General features: G+C 41.4%; 1 protein-coding gene across 1 annotated transcript in view; it reads right to left on the bottom strand.

Annotated features, from left to right (window-relative positions):
• Positions 1-340: 340 nt before the first annotated feature.
• The window catches only part of ADPRHL1 (ADP-ribosylhydrolase like 1), a 66,426-nt gene continuing 44,766 nt past the window's right edge, over positions 341-22,000 (bottom strand). The window contains exon 8 of the mRNA XM_007942381.2: positions 341-4,379. Within this exon, the coding sequence (XP_007940572.2) occupies positions 341-4,379 (4,039 nt within the window). The remainder of the gene's footprint in view (positions 4,380-22,000) is intronic.

Below are 22,000 nucleotides of genomic sequence, written 5' to 3'. Positions count from 1 at the left end.
TCACTGGTACATTCCTCGGTCTAAACATCATTTTACAAATCTTCAAAGAAGAAATTTCACTGTTCACTTAAGAAAATGTTGCAGGGCTTAACATTTGTAGGCAAGAAGTTACCTTCTCCCCTACATTCTCTCTATCTATCCATATGTAAGAAATTCTTTCAAAGTCCAGTTAATGTAAAAGTGAAAGAAAAAATATTAAAACTTCGCTATAAAGAGAAGTTCAGATGTTCAAAGACATAATGATTTGGAGGCAGGAAACAAAAATCTAAAAGCATATAAACGATAAGCAGATTTTGAAACATTTAAAAAATATTTATTATTTAGAGACTAGAGATGTATCTTATTTTGGAAATTCGAATGTATTGTTGGCTTTCATAATAGTTGGTCGAAAGGACAACTCAAAGGACTTTTGGTCACTGAAGCTTTGTGCTCTGTACTTTGCAAAGTGTGCCAATTTTCTGTGTTGTTTGTGTTCTAATTTATCTATTTTGTCCCAAAGGTCTTCCTCTTCCCCAGGCCTATTTGGGGAGATTGGTGGTGCCTGGCACCCCCTAGAGTCAGAAGTGGGTATTGCAGAGACTTTCACTGGCTCAAGGTAAGACTTCATCAACTCCTCAGAAGAGGATGCTCTGTTCTTGCTTGTGTTGGGTTGGCTTTCCTTTGGCTTGTGGCATGTGTCATGTTCCTTCTTCCAGCCTTCATTGGGTGCTGGTCTGGAGTATTCCCCGCTTTTCCCAGCAGTAGGCTTTACTTCTTCTTTCCTGCTTAGAGGCTGCTCCAAGTCATGAGGTGCCATCTTGCTTCCCTTGGCCTGTGTTCCTCCTGGAGCAGCAAAGCTTCCTGGCTTCCCTGGGCTCCCTGTTGGTTCAGATTGGTTCTCAGATTGGCTGCTGTATGTCCGAGTTGGGTTATTTACATGCTTCACCAACCCCCCTAGTAAATGTTCTTGACCTTTCTCAGTGTGCTGGCAGGAACTCTTCACTTCAGGAGCCATCTTGTTATTTTCTGCCAAATCATTTGGTGACTGTGTTTGAGGCCTTTTAGCAGTATCTAACCTAGCCTTCTGACCCAAAGATGCCATTTTCTTTTTTCCAGAATCATCTGGCTGTTGAGCCTGTGGTAACCTTACATCACCTGAGATATTTTTCTCTTGTTCATGGCGATTTTCTTGACTCCCTAAGTTACTCAGTGCCGGCTGACTTTCTTCAACTTTATTTCCCCAGTTCTCTTCCTCTGGGACGCCAGCCTTGTGCTTTGATGATACGCTTGCTGAAGGTAACAGGTGTGTTTGAAGATTAGAAGACTTCTGCTCCTGGGATGCTCCTTTCACATACTTTACTTCTGCTTCTGTTGATGGTCTCAAGGGAAACTGATGGAAACTCTCAGTGCCCCAAAAGGGCTGTTTTTCTGACACAATGTATGTTTCATCCTTTACCTGTTGATTCAAAGACGGTAACTGCTGCCTGCCCAAACCGTGGCAGGGAGATTCTGTTGTACTATCTTCATGTGGCATGAAATAATTTGAAGTTAGAATTTGGGACTTCAGGTTGTTACCCAAAGGGTCGTCTTCCATAACTATATTAGTTTTGCGTGCTACTGATGCATTATTTTTGTTTTCTGGCAATTCATTTGGAATGCATGATCGAGGCTTGTCAGACATAAGGTGGGTATGAAAAGCTTCATTCAGGTGAGTTGTCAGGTGCTCTGATGTTGAGGACTGGCACTGCTCTGTGGCATTGAGGTTACTCCTTTCTACTGCTCTACTATTTTTGTGTTTTGAGGATCCACTTGGTGCCAAGAAATGGTGTTTGTTGGGTTCAGGAGGGAGATCCTCTCCTACAGGACTACTTTCTTTAGTGACAAAATGTGTTGTTGATGGCAGTCTGTATTCTTCCTTGTCAAAAGTATTCAACTCTCCTGCCACATTGTTTTCAGGGTTTAGGGTATTACCTGGAGACAAAATTGTGTGACTCTTGATGCTCCTGCCGACAGCTGTCATTTCCTCAGGGGCTTTGGTACTTGGTTTCGGCAGTTCATTTAACAAGGACAGTTTGCTCTTGCCAGAATCATGGCTGGCGTTTCCTTCAGCCGTCTTTAGGGGCTGAGCAAACTCTGTTAATAGCGACCTTTTGTATTTTTCTTGTTCACTCGGGATGCTCTCTTCCATCAGGGCAAAACTCTCAGACGTCATACAATCCTTAGATGGTGCTGCTAGCAGTGTTGAGACATTTACCGAGTTTTCCTCATTGGAAGAGGCCAATTGCTGATAGCCAGACGTAGAGCAGATATTTCCTCTTAGACTATTTTTTGATGTTGGGGAATAATTTGATGAGGCACTATTATTATGTATTAGTATTTCATTTGATTCTGGCAACTGATACTTCTCATAACTGAGGGCAGAAATATTCTCTCTTGAAATATCATTATGATCCTTGAAATGGTTTGATTTTTCAAAGCTGCATTTGTTTTCCTTCTCATCAGTGGAATTTTTTTGAGGTTTCGGTGTCAGAACTCTCTCTGGGATATTACAATCAAAACTAGCAGCATCGCTTAATATAGTGGGCTTCAGATCTGCCTGTGATCTTTGCTTTGAAGAAGTGCTATGTCTCACTGGCATCCTAGAAGGATTGTTTGCCTTCTTTGTGGTTTGGTTATCCCTTTTATTTTCAGTCAGAAAGGGAAATAATGTCTGTGTAGTCTCAAGCACATTATCTCCTCCCAAAATGTGGTTATTTTTGTCTTCACTACTGGGTACGTTTTGAAGAGTGACGGGAAGGGGTGGCATTTCATAAACAACTGGAAGTTTGACAGTTATCTGTGGAGGCTCAATGGTAGACTGTGTTCGCCGAGCAGCGTGGACGGCTGGAGTGGTCAGTGGTGGGATATGTTCTGGTATTTTGTGTTCTGGGAAGTACTTTTGGATGGCAAAGAGCGGATCTCTTTCTGAGTCTGGTATTCTTTCTATTTCATCCTCAGAACTGCAGACAGTCATGATCATTTCGGGCATTTCCCCTGCTCCTTCACCTGGGGGCCCATGTGACTGGACTGTTCTTGCTTCACTCGAATGGGGAAAATCAACGCGTGAGTGGGCGTCCCTCATGCCCTCTCTGGCACTATCTCCCATAAGTCCCATCGTGTTATCACATCCAGCTAATCCAGTGCTCCTTTGGTTGGCTGGGTTGAGTGGTGATAACACTGGAATGTGGTCTGGAAGGGCTTCACTTTCACAGAAAGCAGAATAGGAGTCTAGCATGGGCAGACAGTCAGGCCTGGGGCAGGGGAAAGGCATTTTCAGAGTGGCATGGTCCTCCTGATGAGCTGTCACCTTTGGCATCAAGGACAGTATGGGTTTCAGTTGTCCTCTGAGCTCTCCGCCGAGTGGCCCCTTTCCTGGTATTTTATTCCCATCGGGCTCAATTTCCCCTGCATTGGAGGACAGGCTTGTCTCTCTTCTTGGCATGCTCCTAGATTTAGAGTGACTAATTTTAGTGCAGTGTGACAACCAGCTCCTGGGGCTGCAGACAATGGTGGCAATGCTGAAGGCCGGCACAGGCTCGGCCGTGCAGGCCAGAAAGCGGGCCAGGGGCGTTTTGATGCAGGTGCTGGCCATGGTTGCTGTGTGCAGCACCCGGATCTCAGGCCTGTGCATTTTTTTCCTTTGTAGGTTCTTTTTCTTTCTTTCCTCTTTACGAAGCAGTAGCACACTGGCCTCTGAGCAGAGAGCACTACTTTGTTCAAATTTCTCTCTCAGTTTGGACAGGACTGAGTTCTTCTTGGAGACTATCTTTGGCAAGATGCCAGTGGTGGACTTAGGCCTCCCAGCAGGTGGCTTCTCTCGAGCTTCTTTCTCCTTAGCTTCTTTCTCCTCAGCGGCCAAGAACATCTTCAGAATGTTTTTCACGGTGTTTTTCCCAGCTGGGTGGCCCCACCTGGGTTTCTCGCTGGAGACTGGTTTCTTTTCGTCCCCGGGGCTACTTGATTTCTCCTTGGTCCTTTCAAGGAGCTTGTTGATGGTAGTGTTCACAAAGCTTCTGGTGGGCCCCTGTTTGTCCTTGAAGATCAGCTTCCCCACCTCCCGGGTTTTCTTGATGTAGGGCTCCCGGTTGGTGTTCATGAACTTGGACTGCAGAAGCTGGAACTTTGTGGGCCGCCGGTAGGGTTCCTGGGGCTCGGGCCTGTGGATTACCTTGTTCTCCTTGCCTTCTGCCCTTTTGGCTGGAGGAAGCTCCTGAGGGCCATCCACATGGTCTGTGATGTAGAGCAGCAGGCTGCTAAGGATGGCACAGACGGCTGGGTCAAGGGCCACTCTGCTGATCTTCTTTTTCAGGGCTAGGGCATCAATAAGCATCTTACCAGTACAAATCTTCCTGCTTTGGTGTCTGTAGAAAACAAAAAATAATTAATCATCATATATTTTATCACCATTTTTTCCAAGATGACTTCACAGAACATTTCCTACGAAATAACCCCATTTTAAATACACCTCAAAGAATATTTTAATCTGGTAGGAATAACATGAGATGGGAAGTCAAAAGACTTGGATTCTGCTATTAACTTGGGTATCAGGAAAGTGCCATAGTCTCGTTGAGTCATCTTTCTGTTAAACAGCAATAATTTCTGACCCCCCTTTCTTACAAGATTTTTGAAAAGCTCACATTAAATAGCAGTGCAAAAGCATTTGGAAAAACTAGAGCTACTTTGCATATGACCAAAAAGTAGCTGCCATCCAGTCGATTGTGACTCACGATCCATGTGTAGCAGAGGACAACTGTGCTCCACAGAGTTTTCAAAGGCTGATTTTTCAGAAGCCGATCACCAAGCCTTTCTTCCTATGCACTTCCAGATGTCAGACCACTAAGTTCTCTACTAGTAAGTTAGCATCTGAGTGCTTAACTGTTTGTGCCACTGAGGGACCCCGCTTTGCATATATAAAATGTTTGTTTTAAAAAAATTTCTTTTAATGGACCTGTCTTGCTTTTAGGAGCTCTGGGGCATAATGGTGAAAGCATTGGGCTGCTAACCAAAACGTCAGTGGTTCGAACCCACCAGCTGCTCAGCAGGAGAAAGACGAGGAGGTCTACTTCTGTAAAGATTTACAGCTTGGCAACCCTGTGGGGCAGTTATACTCTGCCCTATGTGGTCGCTATGAGTTGGAATTGACTCAGTGACAGTAGGTTTGGCAGTTTTATTTTGCTTTTATAAATAGGAAAAAAGTAAGGATAAAAATTATATTTTCTGTATGATTCTGTAGATATCTCTAAGTCCGAAAAAAATAAAATTAACATTACAGTTATGTTCTTAGTCCCAAAGGCATGAAATCCCCAGGGCAGAATAGAGATTTTTGAAAGCAGTCAGTAAATAGCCTGGGCCCTGGACCAGGTTAGGGAAGAAGAGACCTCAGTGGTTTGGTGAGGAGTAAGGATTTTCCTGGCCAGGCTCACCAGAGGCAGGGACTGGCTACTAAGCACTGAGTGGCAGCAGGAAGGAGTGGGCATTGTTACAAAGGGGAGGGGGAGAAGGTGGGGGGAGTACTTGGCTCAGACCTGCCAGGATGGGCTCCTTGTGAATCCCAGAGCTGAGGGGCAGGTCTGGAGCCCTTAGCTCCCAATGAGTGAGGCATCTATTAGCAATGATGAATTCCTTCACACAGCCCAGCTTTTGAAGTAACTATGACCCTGTAAAAAGTGCTTTGGTGGTGTAGTGGTTAAGGCATTTGGCTGCTAACCAAAAGGTCAGTGGTTCAAACCCACCAGCCACTCTGCAGAAGAAAGATGAGGTAGTCTGCTTCTGTATAAAGATTTACAGCCTTGGAAACCCAATCGGGGTCACTATGAGTAGGAAAGGAATTGATGGCAGTGATTTTGGTTTTCATGGTTTGGTGACCCTGTAAGGTCATGGCTTGGGGAAATTGTTTCTTTTTCAGCTTATGATATTTTCTCAGTCCATGAGCCATGCAAAGTTCTGCTCCTAAGAAACCTCACATGAGGGGCAAGGTCCACTGATGACACCATTAAAACTGGAGATTTCTCACTGTCAGTGGGTAGAGGGTAGAACTGCCTTTGACCTTTCTAGGTAGCAATTTTGTAAAGTTACATCTGGAATTTTAGCCCAGTCATCATACCTTTTAGTTATTTACCCTAAGGAGATAATCAGAAATGTAGAACAAAGATTTAAGTCCTACAAGGAAAGTCCTCGCAGTGCTATTTGTAATATTAACACACTGGAAACCTCCTGTATGTCTAACAGCAGGCTTGTTAGATAATGGCACAGGCTTGTTAGATAATGGCATATCCATATTTATGGAGAAAAAACCTACTGGCACAGGAAAATGCTCATGATATAATGTCAACTGAAAAAAGGCAAACTACAAAGCTGACTATAGACTTTGACCCAATTATGTTCTTAAGAAGTTAAACAGACACACATACATAGACTGAAAACAGATTGAAACGAAATATACTAACATATTTTTTTGTCTAAAAAAAAAAGTTTTAATTTTAGAAGCCACACATAAAAACTCTTTAAAAAAAGGTGTTACCAAGCACTTGCATACCAGTGTGATATGGGAAGGGGAAAATAATAGCTACCTCCATTCCCCACCCCCGCCAAATCCAAGAGATGATTAATCATACTGCAATCTGCTCTGCCTCCCCACTTTGGGTGAGTAGATATGATGACTCCAATATCTAGGGCTTGATCCCAATAAGGAGAATTACTCCTTTCAAGGAACAAGAGGGCTATAGGATTTCCACTTTCCTCAGGTTCCCTGAGATAATTCACCTTGATCCAGCGAATCCTCAGAAAGTGATTGTTTTAGTTATATAGAGTAAACCAAAAAACCCAGCTCACTGCCATAGAGTCGATTCTGACTCACAGTGACCCCCATTGGGTTTCTGAGGTGGTAAATCTTTACGGAAGTAGATTGCCCCATCTTCCTTCTACAGAGTAGCTGTTGGGTTTGAACTGCCAACCTTCTAGTTAGCAGTCAAATGCCTTAGGCACTGGACTATCAGAGCTCTTTTAGACAGACCAAGGGTTCTCAAACTTGAACAGGCATCAGAATACCCACTGGAGGTGGGTGGAGAACTTGTTAAACCTAGGTTACTGGGCTCACCTCCAGATTTTCTGGTTCAGGGGAAATTTGCATTTCTGATTTGCATTTCTCAATTCCCAGGTGATGCTGCTGGTGGTCCAGGGACCACACTTTGAGACCACTGATCAACATCTTTCCAAACCTCAGACAACTGTGGACTTAGAGAATGAACCAATGTGGTGGATTAGATACTTAGAAAGTAAAACCTGCACACACTACAAAGCCATAAAGTGATGTGAGTTAACAATGGCCGGTGCTGGAATGATGATTGTATAAAAGTGAATGACAGCTTAATCCAGCGGAGCAACTGAATCCTTTGCAGCACCAAGAATATTGAGAAACTTACTTCATTGTACTAAGTAATAAAGACCTGAATGTACTCCAATTTCCACACCAGGAAGAAGCCTGGGTTATGTGTTCTCATGGCAGGTGAAATGATTGTGGATTCCACCCCCAGAATTGTCCCCAGACCAGGCAGCATGTTACAGCTGGCCCCAGAGACCCCCACACTCACTCTGTTGGACCACACAACAAACAACATAAAAACTCTCCTTCATTAACATGATAGTCATTAAGATAGAAGAGAAAACAGATTTAATTGTTATTGGGAAAAGTCAAGTATTAGGCTGCCTTTGGTATATCATATTCTACTTGTGAAGGTTGGTGGCTGAAGAGACCACAGCATCTGTGGTACCTGGATTGTTGCCTAATTAAGAAACGTATTCCAGGATCTGTTTTAATTGGGAATTAAACATGATTCCACACATATTTGTGGTTTGATTGATTGAATTGTATCCCTAAAAAATATGTGTTATAAATCCTAACCTCTATGCCTATGGTTTAATCCCAGTTGGGAATGAGTTTTCTTTTATGTTAATAAGGCAGGATTAGCATAGGGTGAGGCTTGAGAATTAGTGTGGGTTTGAGTTGATCTTTTACAAGATTAAAGGAGCAGATTAAGCAAGCAGAAATGGGGGGAAAGAGATGCTTAGCCACATGAAGATCACCCTGGAGCAGACGCTCAAAAGACCCCAGGACCTTCCTTCAGAACCAACAGAGACAGAAAGACCTCTCCTAGAGCAAAAACAAACAACCAAACCCACTGCCACCAACTCAATTCCAACTCATGGTGACCCCCATGAGGTTTCCAAGGCTGTAAATCTTTACAAAAGCAGACTGCCTCAACTTTCTTCTGCAGAGCACTGGTGGGTTTGAACTACTGACCTTTTCATTAGCAGCTCAATGCCTTAACCCTAGAGCAGGCACCCTGAATTTGGATTTCTAGCCTCCTAAACTGTGAGAAAACAAATTTCTGTTAAAGTCACCCACTTGAGGTATTTCTGTGATAGCAGTACTAGATAACTGAGACTGCTCATATATGGAAATATCCTCTCTATATTACTATTAGGTAATACCCCCTCACTGAGGACCATACTGAGTCAAGAAAGAGTTTTTTTTTTTTTTTTTTTTTCCTGAAGAGGTTTAACTTCACAGGACATTGTCAACAAAGCCAGTGTTAAAAAGATTTTACAGTCTAGGTCAAAAGTATTTCAGGTATCTCACTCCAAGGTCTCCCACATTTCTCCCTAACATTTCAAGAGCGGCATTTAAAAAGCATGGCAATTGAGAATTATGCTCTTTTAAGAACTATCTATTTGGGATCAAACTGACAATAGCGATTAGAAAGGGAATTTAGGGGGATAGTGAGTTTACGTTAATGTCGTGAGGGACAATTCAGAAAAGGAGGGTGAGAATGATTGCACTTGAAGAATGCAATCAATGTCCCTGAATTGTACATGGAGAAATTGTTGAAATGTTCTCTTGTGTATATTCTTAACAAAAAGAAATTAAAAAAAAAAAAAAAACTAAGGAAAAGGAAGACACAGAGAGGTGCACAAGAGGTACAGACAACAAAGGTAAACACTTTTACATACACAATGCTGCATTATCAGTAATGTTGTTGTTGTTATGTGCTGTCGAGTCGGACCCGACTCATAGTGACTCCTCCTTGGGTTTCTGAGGTGGTATCACTACAGAAGTAGATTGCCCCATCTTCCTTCCGAGGAATGGCTGGTGGGTTTGAACCACCAGCCTTCTGGTTAGCAGTCAAGTGCCTTAGGCACTACACTAGGGTAAATAAAAGTAGACAGGCTGAATGATCAGGTATGTGTAGGCAAAAGGGAATATAGCCATGACCATACATAAGTTTTTGGGAGCTCTGGTGGGGTAGTGCCTAAGACACCTGACTGCTAACCAGAAGGCTAGCGGTTCATACCCACCAGCCACTCCTCCCAAAGGAAGGCTGGACAATCTACTTCCGTAGAGATACAGCCTCAGAAACCCAAGGAGGGGTCGCTATGAGTTGGGTCTGACTCGATGGCACATAACAACAACAACACATATAAGTTTGGCAGATGTTATTTTTACATGCATATTTGTATATGCTATAAGAATAGCCACATATATAATTGAACTAACAGCGGGCAAAGTTAGGATAACTTCTTGCCACAGCCAAACACCTTGAGGGGGTGAGTTGCTGGGCTCATGGGCTCGGGACGGTGGTCATGGGGGTCATCAAGCTCAATTGGCATAACATACTATACAAAAACATTGTTCTTCATCCTACTTTGGTGAGTAGTGACTGGGGTCTTAAAAGCTTACGAGCGGCCATTTAAGATGCAACAATTGGTCTCTCCTCATCTGGAGCAAAGAAGAATGAAGAAAATCAAAGACACATGGAAACAATTAGTCCAAGAGACTAGGGGACCATGTGAACCTCAGCCCACATAACCCTGAGACCAGAAGAACTAGATGGTGACCAGCTACCACTGTCAACCACTTGGGAAAGGATCAAAATAGGAGATCCTGATAAAGTGGGAGAAAAAATGTGGAACAAAACTCAAAATCATAAAGACCAGGCTTACTGGTCTGATAAAGACTGGTGAAACCCCTGAGACTATGGCCTTTGGTCACTGAGCCTGAAATTGAACTCCTCCTGTGGCTTCCAGCCAAATAACAGACAAGCCTACAAGGTGAACAATTACACCAGGTAGGTACATTCCTTAGAACAATCAACCACGGGAGATCAGAAGGGCTGCCTTTGCACAGGAGATAGCTCAGAGGCCAGGAATGCATAGGAAAGGACACAGGGAAAAATGTAACCACAGGGAGGAGGTGGGAAGAGAGCTGTTACATTGTGGGAATTGCAATCAATGACACAAAACAAAATGTGTATGAACTGTTGAATGGGAAATTAATTTGCTCTGTAAACTTTCACCCGTATCACACACACATAAAAGTGTGGCGAAAGTACACTCTGAAGGGGATTATAAAAAGTACAAAGGATTGACTCATCCGATTTGAGTATTGAGTATTATAAGATAATTTTACTAAATGCAGGTGCATTTCATTGATTTTAGGTTTTTTACATTTTAACATCTCTGAAATAAGAATGAGTGGTATAATTTATGGCATGTTATCCTCATAGAATAGTTTAATTGATATCATGCTTTTATTTCCCAGAGGTAATAAAATATGGGGCATCTTTTAATGATGACAATTTATGTTGGATGAAATCCAGTCATCATGGTCAATGATTAACATTAACATTTACTGGGTGCTTTTTAAGTGCTTGATAGAAATCTGCATGTTTTACATTAATTTATCTTATTTAATCAACACAATTCTTTGCTGTTGGGATTGCTATTACCCCCTACTCTACATTTGACAAAACTGAAGTTTTCAGGTATTAAGTAACTTGTTCAGGATCACATAGTGTCATGGATTGAATTGTGCCCCCCAAAATATTTTCAGCTCGGTTGGGCCATGATTCTCAGTAGTCTGGCAGTTACATAGTGATGTAATGTGGCAATTATGTAATGATCCCTCATAATGTGATCTGATGTGATAAGCCAATTGGTTGTAAAGGGATTAGGGTGGGAGTTACACCTTTAATTCCATCACAGCCCTGATTTGATGTAAGGACAGTTCCCCTCAGGTGTGGCCTGCAACACCTTTTATCTTATAAGAGAAAAAGGATAGAAAAGTGAGTAGAGAGAGGGGGACCTACTACCACCAAGAAAGAAGAGTTTTCTTTCCCTAGAAGTGGACCCAGGGTCCTTACACCAGGATCTTCCTAGGACCAAGAGATACAGAGAGAGAAAGCCTTCCCCTAGAGGCAGCACTCTAAATTCAGATTTACAGCCTCCTAAACTGTGAGAGAATAAATTTCTCTTTGTTATGGCCATCTGCTTGTGGTATTTCTGTTATGGCAGCACTAGATAACCAAGCCACATGGCTAATTAAACAGCAGAACTGAGATTGGAACCTGGGTCTGAACTGCTCAATTTTATCCATTCCATAGTTTCAATTACCATCTATACACCGAGAAGGCCCAGATCTCACAGGCACACCAAATACAAGACATTCAAACTGGACTAATGGTCTTTACCCATTCCTCAAATCATTCCTCCTAAGATTTTCCCTACCCAGCTGTTCCCCCAGAAACATAAGAGTCATCCCTGACGTTTCCTTCACACCCTACATCCATTTAATCACCGAGCCCTATAATTTCTTGAGTCTATTTCTATTTTCATTGCTGTGATCCTAGACTAAGACACCAACACTGTTAAAATATTCTGTTTGCTTCTCCTTCTCCACTCTTGCCCTGCTATATTTGTGCTTTGGACTACATCTACCAGAGTGATATTTTAAAAATGAAAGTTGGATCATGTGTCTCTCCTGCTTGAGGGACATCAGTGCCCACTCATTGCCTCTAGAGGAGAGTCCAAATTCTTTATCATGACCAGTGAGGCTCCACATGGCCTTAGCATCATTTGGCACCAAAGTCCTCTTAATTTATTATTCTTTAGCCACACTGGCTTTGTTTCTCAACAAGAGCTTAATGAATACCCCAAGTCCTTCCTGCCTTAGACAGTTTTTATTGGCTCATCTTTCTTTCTGTTAATCATTCCCTCACTTTCCTTGAAGAAGTCATCCTCCTTATTTAGGCAGGCCTCAGGATAAATGTCACTGCTTAAAGAAATTCTTCCCAAACCACCTCCCCTCCCCCCCCACCCCTTTAGATTAGGTCCTGTATCCTCCGTATTTTCTTTTGCAGCACTTATTACAGACATACTTAATGATTCTAAATATTTTAGATATTTATTTCCTGTACTATATGAGTGTCTCCATACAGTACTTAAAAAACCAACCAAATAGACAAAAAACTACTCACTGCCATTGAGCTGATTCTGACTCATAGCAACTCCCTTTTGGTTTCTCAGACAATAAATCTCTACAGAAGTAGACTGCCCCATCTTCCTTCTGTGGAGCAGCTGGTGGGATGAATGCCAACCTTCTGGTTAACAGTTAAATACCTTAGGCACTGTACCACCACAGCTCCCTGTATAGTACTACCAAGATGTAATTCAGTGCCTGGCACATAGTAGGCATTCAATAAATGTTCATTGACTAAATGAATAAATTTATGAATCCAAAGCCTATGCCCTTAAACAATGTACTAAGCCACCCCCTGAGTTACTATTTATTTTTATCAGTGTGAGATCCTCACATTGTTATGTACCTGACACCACAGCTAAATGGTAAAAAGATACTTCAGTAAAGATGGGTGGATTCAATTACTATTTACTACCAGGATTGCACAGTGGGCAGTGTTTTGTTCTGTTGTACATTGAGTTGGAACCAACTCAATGGCACATAACAACAATAACAACCAGCTTAATAGCTCAGTGCCAAACATAAATATTTCAATATCCAAGTTTGGACCATAAGGGATCTTAGCTACTATCTAGTGAAGGACTTCATTTTCCATGCAGGAAACCAAAGTCAGCCTTGCCCACTCCAAGGTGAGAACAAGGGCCAAGTAGAACTTTCCCAGAGAGCTTCTTAAGCACAGAAAGCATGACTGCCCAGTCACACTGTTTGGTCACTGAGTTGGAGTCATTTGCTCATTTGGTTACTTCAATCACCCTAATGACTTTGCAGGTTGAGTCATTAAGATGACTGAAATAACCACACTGACAGTATGTTTTACAGACATGTTGATTATCTTAATAAAGGGATAAGAGGATCAACCACTCATGAACTTGATATGCCATTTAATGCTTTCCTTGCTGATGGGTTTCTGAGCTCTACAGTCTAAACAGAAAAATGACAAAATGAGGTTGGTATTAAATTCCAGTTAACCTCCTATTTTTATATTGGGATTTGGAAGAAGTGGAGATTAAATGAAGTTCTATACTGGTTTTATAAATGTCTCCATTTTCTCTAGACCTTAGGTCTTGTGAAGGACATCTTAGTCATGGTAATATTACCTTGTATACCCACCAAAATGTGGTTTTCCATGGTGAACATGTTTTTGGTAGTACAGTGGCATTCCTTCATAATGATGATGATTCAGGGACCATATATATATTTTACTTTTGCTGCATGCTCTTCTTATGTCACAGGAGTCAAGATTTAAAATTCACAGTTTCAGGTGAGGGATCTAAATCTAGGAACTCTGGTGGCGTAGAGCCTAAGGCATTTGACTGCTAACCAAAAGGCTGGTGGTTCAACCCAACAGCCACTCCTCGGAAGGAAGGTTAGGCAATCCACTTCTGTAGTGATACCGCCTTGGAAACCCAAGGAGGGGTCGCTATGAGTTGGGTCCGACTTGACAGCAGTGAGTTTTGAATCTAAATTTAGTTTAACTGTTTCCAGCTAAAGCAGTCCTTCTACATCCCATTTAAGTTTGTTGACTAATTACAAGTTTAAATGGTTTTAATGAAGTCATGTCTTCAAGATATTATTTAAGAGCATGCTAAGCTAACAACCACCCAAAATTAACAAGCACTGTTCATTGCAGAACTGTTTTAAGTGTTTAGTAGAAATTCACTGGCCTGTCTTACAAAGGCCCTTTATTTATCTACCAGGCCATGGATAGAGTTTCAAAATGTTCCAAAATGCTTTTATAATTGCCTAAGAAACGTTTTTACTCACAAAGAAGGTGAGGATGCTTCAAGATTTCTAGGCCAAGGAATAAGGGATTAGACCAGTCCTATAAAGTTCTTTTTTAGATAAGCCATGCCTTGCCAAGGTGACCTCACACCTGAACTTACACTATGAAGCACTTACAAAGACTCAGGACAATGTCCTCAGGCTGTGACAAGACTATTTCACAATTTCCTTCAGTAAGTTATTTGTGTTTGATAACCATTATTAACCAAAAGTGCTTTCTTAAATTTAGCCGGACTTGATATTGGTGCTCTTTCTGCTCTCCTGCTTATTGCTCTGGTCCCCCTCGCCCTCCATGATAGAGCAGCAAATTCTTTTGTAGGAAATCTTCAGTATTGTCTCACAGTTTCCTTCCTTCTCATAATAATCTTCTCTTCTCACCATCTGTTATGACCGCTGAGCTCGGCTTTTGGTCTCTCCTGTAGGAACAATCTAAACTGGTTTCCAGGTCCATGAGCTCTGACCCCAGTCAAGTCCTCTGACTCCACCTTGCTGTCCCCACCCCTTCTTACTATGCTCCAGTTACACTGACCATCTTTTTGTTCCCTGAACTTGCCAAGCTCATTCTTACTTCAGGGTCTTTGTATTAGCTATTCCCTCTCAGTAGCACATTCTGTTCATAGGTCTTCAACTGACTGGCTCTTTCAGGTCTTAGCTCCAACTCAATTCATAGCCACTCTTTATCATATCATCCTACAATAATTAATAACACACAATTTTCTGAAATTTGAGTGTAATTTTAAACAACAACAAAAATTCTTTTTCTGTCTGTCTCCCTTCACTAGAACGTAAGCTACATGCAGGCAGGAAACTTCATCTTGTTCACCACTTTACCCTCATGCTCGGAACAATGTCTGGCCCAGCGTAGGCACTCGGCAAATGCTTGTACACTGAACATCATTGTTTTGATGCACCAGTTCATCTTTCACCTCACCCTCACAGGTATCTTACTAACGAGCCCCATGCCAAATTCTTAGAAACCAGCACTACACACAGATACTCTACAGGATGAAAACAGGACCCTTCTGTAGCTGCCCTTAACCCACTTCTCCAGCCTGTCTTTCTTCTGTTGTCACAGCAACCTGGTAGGACAGAGTAGAGTGCCCCATAGGATTTCCCGAGCTGCAAACTTTATGGGAGCAGGTCACCAGGTATTTTCTCCTGCAGAGTGGCTGATGAGCTTGAATTGCCAAACTTTCGGTTAGTAGCTGAATGGTTAACCATTATGCCACCAGGGCTCCTCTCTTTCCTGTACTCCTCACCATTTCCCTCTAGCTGCAGCCACCCTGAACTTCTGTTTTCTGACCATGATGGATGGGTGGGCTCTTTCCCATTTCTATGCCTTTGTACCTGCTCTGCCTTTGACCTGTAATAGCCTCAACTCTCCTCTCCTGACAATTTCTTACCCATTTTTGAAGATCCCTCCTGGGGAAGATGGCCCCTCGGTGAAGCTGTTCTCAGTGACCTTGCTAAGTTGCTCCCTACACTGTGATCTCATGGAACACTCTCAGTATTCCCTGGAGACTGCACCAACAATGCAGATTTCTGGACCCCACTCCAAAGTTATTAAACCATAATGTCTGAAGGGCCCTGGGAATTTCAGCAAATTCTCCTACAGAACATTGTGGATACATAGATTAAGGTACACTCACTAAAGTGAGGTTTTCTGTTTATTTGTCTGCCTGCCCCACCAGATTTGAACATAGGGCTTCAGTACAAACAAAATTGCTTAACCTGTAGTAAAATACTCAAAAAACAATTGCTGAATGAATAAATCCCTCCACACTGGGTTATTCATCAGTTTACTCTCCTTAAAGCCAAATATTTTTCTATTTCACCAGTGCTTCCTCCAAAGACTTATTCTTGGGGTTTGCATGTTTTTTCTTTGTTTAGTTGCTACCTTTGCTGTATAACCTTTTCCATACCCAACAATGGGCTAGACAGAAATGCATTTGGAACATGAGTTGAACCTGTTCATGATGTTCCCAACTCAGAAGACCTGCAGTTGAACTGTGTCAGATTTTCTGTCCTCTCCAGAGAGTCAAATTCCCAGGACGGGAATGGAATATATTTCTTTCAAGGGACCAATATAAACAGTAGGGGTGCTATAAACGTTCCTAATTTAGTTGTCAGTTGCTTTGGCTAGCAAGAGAGGTCACTGAAAACTATAAGGAGACTAGAGAAAGCCACAATGTTGGTAAACATGCTCTGGTCCCTCTGTGGCCTCTGGAGATGAATGCCATATTCATATTTATAGACCTGAGTAGGAATGCAAACCACTTTTGACCTGTCTTTCCTGGTTGGTACCCTTCCATCCACACAATCACAGTCTTAAAAAATGGAGTTTTTCAATGGCAAACAGCTTCCAGTTATTCGGGGGTTATTCATTTGTGGAACATTCTGGCCAATAACAAATTTATTATTCTACTTTATGGGAAGACATGCTTACGGGGTCACTTGAACCTGGGCTGAATCCCAGCTATGCTGTTTATTAGTTATGTGTCCTTGGACAAGTTACTTAACATCTCTAAGCCTTACTTTCTTCTACTGTAAAATGGATATACTCATGGAGCCCATTTCACTGTATTGTTAAGAAGATGAGCTTAGCGTATTTACATAATAAATGGCGACTATGATGATTATTTATTCTACTGTTCACAAGTACCTCCTCAGAAAAAACAAGGAAAAGCAAAGAATCGAATCATTTACATGTTTTGGCCAAGGTTATATATATATAGTTGTTGTTATGTGCCGTCGAGTCGGCCCTGACTCATAGTGACCCCTCCTTGGGTTTCTGAGGCAGTATCACTATGGAAGTAGATTGCCCAACCTTCCTTCTGAAGAGTGGTTGGTGAGTTTGAGCCACTAGCCTTCTGGTTAGCAGTCAAGTGCCTTAGGCACTATACTACCAGAGCTCTTATATATATTTATATGGAGCTCTGGTAGCATAGTGGGTAAGGCATTTGGCTCCTAACCAAAAGGTCGGTGGTAGTTCAAACCCACCAGCTGTGGGTAGAAGATGAAGCAATCTGCTTCCGTAGAGATTTGCAGCCTTGGAAACCCAAAAGGAGTCACTATGAGTTGGAAAGGACTCAGTGGGAGTGGGTTTGGGATATACACACACACACACACACACACACACCAATACTTTAAATGTTATTTTATGGGGAAGGGGGCAATGGATAATTAGGTGCTTATATTATAGGATAGTTGATTGAATTTCTTCTAAACAACAGTTTATGACATATGTACTGGGCCTTATATTTATGAGTAACTTGCACTCAGTGATCTTCCATCACTTGTTAGGTCAAGGCCTACGTGATTGGGCCCCACTCCTCTCTTCCATGGCATACTATCCCATCTCCATTGACCTTTTCAGTCCCTCATACTTGCCTATTTCTTCCTGTCAATGACCCTTGACAAATGTGTCTTCTCTGTCCAGATTGCCCTGCATCTCTTTGGGTTTCAACTTCCTCCTCTGTTACCTGGACAAACACCCCAGGTGGAATTAGACCTGGAGTCTTGGTAAAGAGGAAAGGAGTGACAGAATGGGTAAAGGCTGGGTAAGTTTATTTCGGGAAGGGTGATGAAAAAGAGAGAAGTAAGCCAAGTTTGCCTTTGGGGTCCTATGCTTCCTGGTTGCATCTCTGGGTATTTAGAATCCACTCCCAAAGGATGCTAGGTGTTTTTTGTGTGTTTTTTTTTTTTTTTTTTTTAACCAACTCCCTTTTAAGGTGTTCATTGAGGATTATTTAATGCATTACTCTTCCAGGGCTAACTGGATGTCAGCTTGGAGGTGGACAAGACTGGGTCCTCATAAGATGGAGACACTTAAAGATGTCAAAGCCAGCCCTGCCTGTCAGGGAGGTCTGGGATATACTTTATTGCCCTCAAAATTTAGTCAATTCAAAGAATTCATTCAGGGTGTTTGTTCCATGATTGTTTCACCTGGTTTATTTAGAGCCCCACAACAGGATATTGCTCTCTCAGGAAGTTTTAATAAAATACCTTTACTAACTGACCTTGATATGTTGACCTTTCTTTTAAAGATTAGTAACAATCTGTTTCAAAGCCTAGGCTTACACAGGCTCAGTGACCTACTTGAGGGCATTATTAGGGATTTCCACCACTCATCTGTCAGTCTGTCATGCTGTGGTGGCACGCATGTTGCTGTGATGCTGGAAGCTTTGCCACCAGTGTTTCAAATACTAGCAGGTCACCCCTGGTGGAGAGGGCTCAGTTAAGATTTCAGACTAAGAAAGACTAGGAAGGAGGATTTGGTGGTCCACTTCAGAAAAAACTGGGCATTGAAAACCTTATGAATAATAGTGAAACATTGTCTGATATAGTGCCGGAAGATGAGCCCCTCAGGTTGGAAGGCACTTAAAATATGACTGGGGAAGAGCTGTCTCCTCAAAGTAGAGTAGACCTTAATGACGTGGATGGAGTAAAGCTTTTGAGACTTTCATTTGCTGATGTGGCGTGACTCAAAAGAAGAAATAGCTGTAAAATCCATTAATAATTGGAATGTAGAATGTACCAAGTATGAATCTAGGACAATTGGAAGTTGTGGAAAATGAAATGGAATGCATAAAAATCATTATCTGGTACTGGCCATCATACAGTCTACTATGCCAGGAATGACAGATTAAAGAGAAATGGCAGAAGGCTGGCAGTTCAAACCTACCAGCCACTCCTCGAAAGGAAGGTTGGGCAATCTACTTCCATAGTGATACCGCCTTGGAAACCCAAGGAGGGGTTGCTATGAGTCTGGTCCAACACGATGGCACATAACAACAACAACGTACTGAAGCACAATGCTATCAGTGATAGGATAATATCCATGTGCCTACAAGGAAGATGAGTCAATACTACTATTATTCAAATTACCCACCAACCACTAAAGCTAAAGATGAAGAAACTGAAGATTTTTACCAACTTCTGCAATCTGAAATTGATCAAACATACAAGATGTATTGATAATTACTGATGGAATAAGAATGTTAGAAACAAAGAAGAAGCATCGGTAGTTGGAAACTATGGGCTTGGTGTTGGAAATGACACCAGAGATCACACGACAGAATTTTGCATGACCAACAACTTATTCATTGCAAATACTTTTTTCCAACAACATGAATGGCAACTATACATGTGGACCTTGCCAGATGGAATACACAGGAATCAAATCAACTAAATCTGTGGAAAAGAGACAATGGAGAAGCTCAATATCATCAGTCAGAACAAGGCCAGGGGCTGACTATAGAACAGACCATCAATTGCTCATATGCAAGTTCAAGTTGAAGCTGAAGAAAATTAAAATAAGTCCACAAGAGCCAAAATATGACCTTGAGCATATCTCACCTGAAGTTAGAAACCATTTGAAGAACAAACTTGATGAATTGAGCACCAGTGACAAAAGAGCAGAAGAGTTGTGGGATAATATCAAGGACATCATATATGAAGAAAAGAAAAGGTCTTTAAAGATACAGGAAAAGAAGGAAGACCAAAATGGATATTAGAAGACTGTGAAACTTGCTCTTGAATGGAGAGTAGCTAAAGCGAATGGAAGAAATGATGAAGTAAGAGAGCTGAACAGAAAATTTCATAGTGCAGCTTGAGAGGACAAAGTAAAGTATTATAATGAATTGTGCAAAGAACTGGAGTTGGAAAATTAAATGAGAAGAAAATGCTTAGCATTTCTCAAGCTCTGAGTTGTTATACTGAAGGATTCTATGGGCAGAATATTGAATGATGCAGGAAGCATCAAAAGAATATGGGAAGAATACAAAGAGTCACTGCACCAAAAAGAATTGTTTGATGTTCAACCGTTTCAGGAGGCAGCAAAAATCAAGAACTGATGGTACTGATGGAAGAAATTCAAGCTGCACTGAAGGAATTGGTGAAAAACAAGTCTCCAGGAATTGACTGAATACTCGCTGATATGTTTCAACAAATGGATTCAGTGGTGAAGGTGCTCACTCATTTATGTCAAGAAATTTGGAAGACAGCTACCTGGTCAAATGACTGGAAGACAACCATATATGTTCCCATTTCAAAGAAAGGTGATTCAACAGAATGTGGAAATTATCAAACAATATCATTAATATCACATGCAAGCAAAACTTTGCTGAAGATAACTGAAAAACATTTGCAACAGCTCATCAGTTGGATACTGCTAGAAATTCAAGCCAGATTCAGCAGAGAATGTGTAATGAGGGATATCATTGGTGATGTCAGATGGATCTTGGCTGAAAGCAAAGAACACTAGAAAGATGTTCACCTGTGTTTTACTGACTACGCAAAGGCATTTGACTGTGTGGATCATAGTAAATTATGGATAACATTGCAAAGAATGTGAATTCCAGAACACTTAATTATGCTCATGACAAAATTGTACATAAACCAAGAGGCAGTTGTTCAAACAGAACAAGGGAATATGGTATGCTTTAATATCATGAAATGTGTGCTTCAGGGTTGTATCATTTTACTATACTTATTCAATCTGTATGCTGAGCAAACAGTCTGAGAAGCTGGACTATATGAAGAAGAATGTGGCATCAGGACTGGAGGAAGACTCATTAACAACCTGAGACATGCAGAAGACACAACCTTGCTTACTGCAAGTGAAGAGGACTTGAAGCACTTACTGATGAAGATCAAAGACTATAGCCCTCAGTATGAATTACATCTCAACATAAAGAAAGCAAAAGTCCTTACAAGTGGACCAATAAGCAGTATCATGATAAATGAAGAAAAGATTGAAGTTGTCAAGGATTTCATTTTACTTGGATCCACAGCCAACACCCATGAGATGATGTATAGCACTGGGCAAATCTACTGCAAAAAAACCCCTCTTTAAAGTGTTTAAGAGCAAAGATATCACTTTGAAGAATAAGGTATGCTTGGCCCAAGTCACTGTTTTTTCTTTCAATAGTCTCACATGCAGGTGAAAACTGGACAATCAACAATGAAGACCACAGGAGAATTGATGCATTTGAATTGTGGTGTTCACAAAGAATATAGAATGTAGCATGGACTGCTAGAAGAACGAACACATCTGTCTTGGAGGAAGTACAGCCAGAATGCTCCTTAGAAGCAACAATGACCACACTTCGTCACTCATAATTTGTCACGTTGTCAGAAGAGACCACCAATTCCTGGAGAAGGATATCATCATGCTAGGTGAAACAGAGGGTCGGCAAAACAGGGAAGACCCTCAATGAGATGAATTGACACAATAGCTGCAATGATGGGCTCAAGCATGGTAATGATTCTGAGGTGGCATAGGACTGAGCAGTGTTTCATTCTGCTGTACACAGGGTTGCTATGAGTCGGAATCAACTCGATGGCACTTAACAACATTAGGCATTTGCTAAATTACTGCTACACAAAGAGAAGCAGTCAAGATTAGTTATTTATGTATATATATATATATTTCTTATTTAGGCCCTTTTAACGGAAATTCTCAACACTTTACAAATAGACTCTAATATTAAATTTATAAAAAAAAAGAAAAATATAACATCAGGAGATAAAGTACTTTCTAGTAAAGTCCAGAACACTAAGGGCCAAACACTGACCTGAGTGTGAGTTGCTGCGAGCCAAACCAAAACAGTGATTATTACCATGATAACTTTATAAGGTAAATGTTTATATTGACTGTTAGTAACAATTTTAATAGCAACCATTTCCTACTAAATACATATATATATATATGTAAAACCTTGAGTATATCCCACCTTAAGTTAGAAACCATCTGAAGAAGAAATTTGATGCATTGAGCACCAGTGACCAAAGAGCAGAGGAGTTGTGGGATAACATCAAGGACATCATATATGAAGAAAAGGTCTTTAAAGATACAGGAAAAGAAGGAATAAATACATATATTTA

The sequence above is a fragment of the Orycteropus afer genome, unplaced genomic scaffold (assembly GCF_000298275.1).
Source record: "Orycteropus afer afer isolate SDZICR_OR568_19922 unplaced genomic scaffold, OryAfe1.0 scaffold00089, whole genome shotgun sequence".
In the NCBI taxonomy this organism is placed as follows: Eukaryota; Metazoa; Chordata; class Mammalia; order Tubulidentata; family Orycteropodidae; genus Orycteropus; species Orycteropus afer.
Note: the sequence above shows the minus strand (reverse complement) of the source record. Positions and strands in the feature narration are given on the sequence as shown.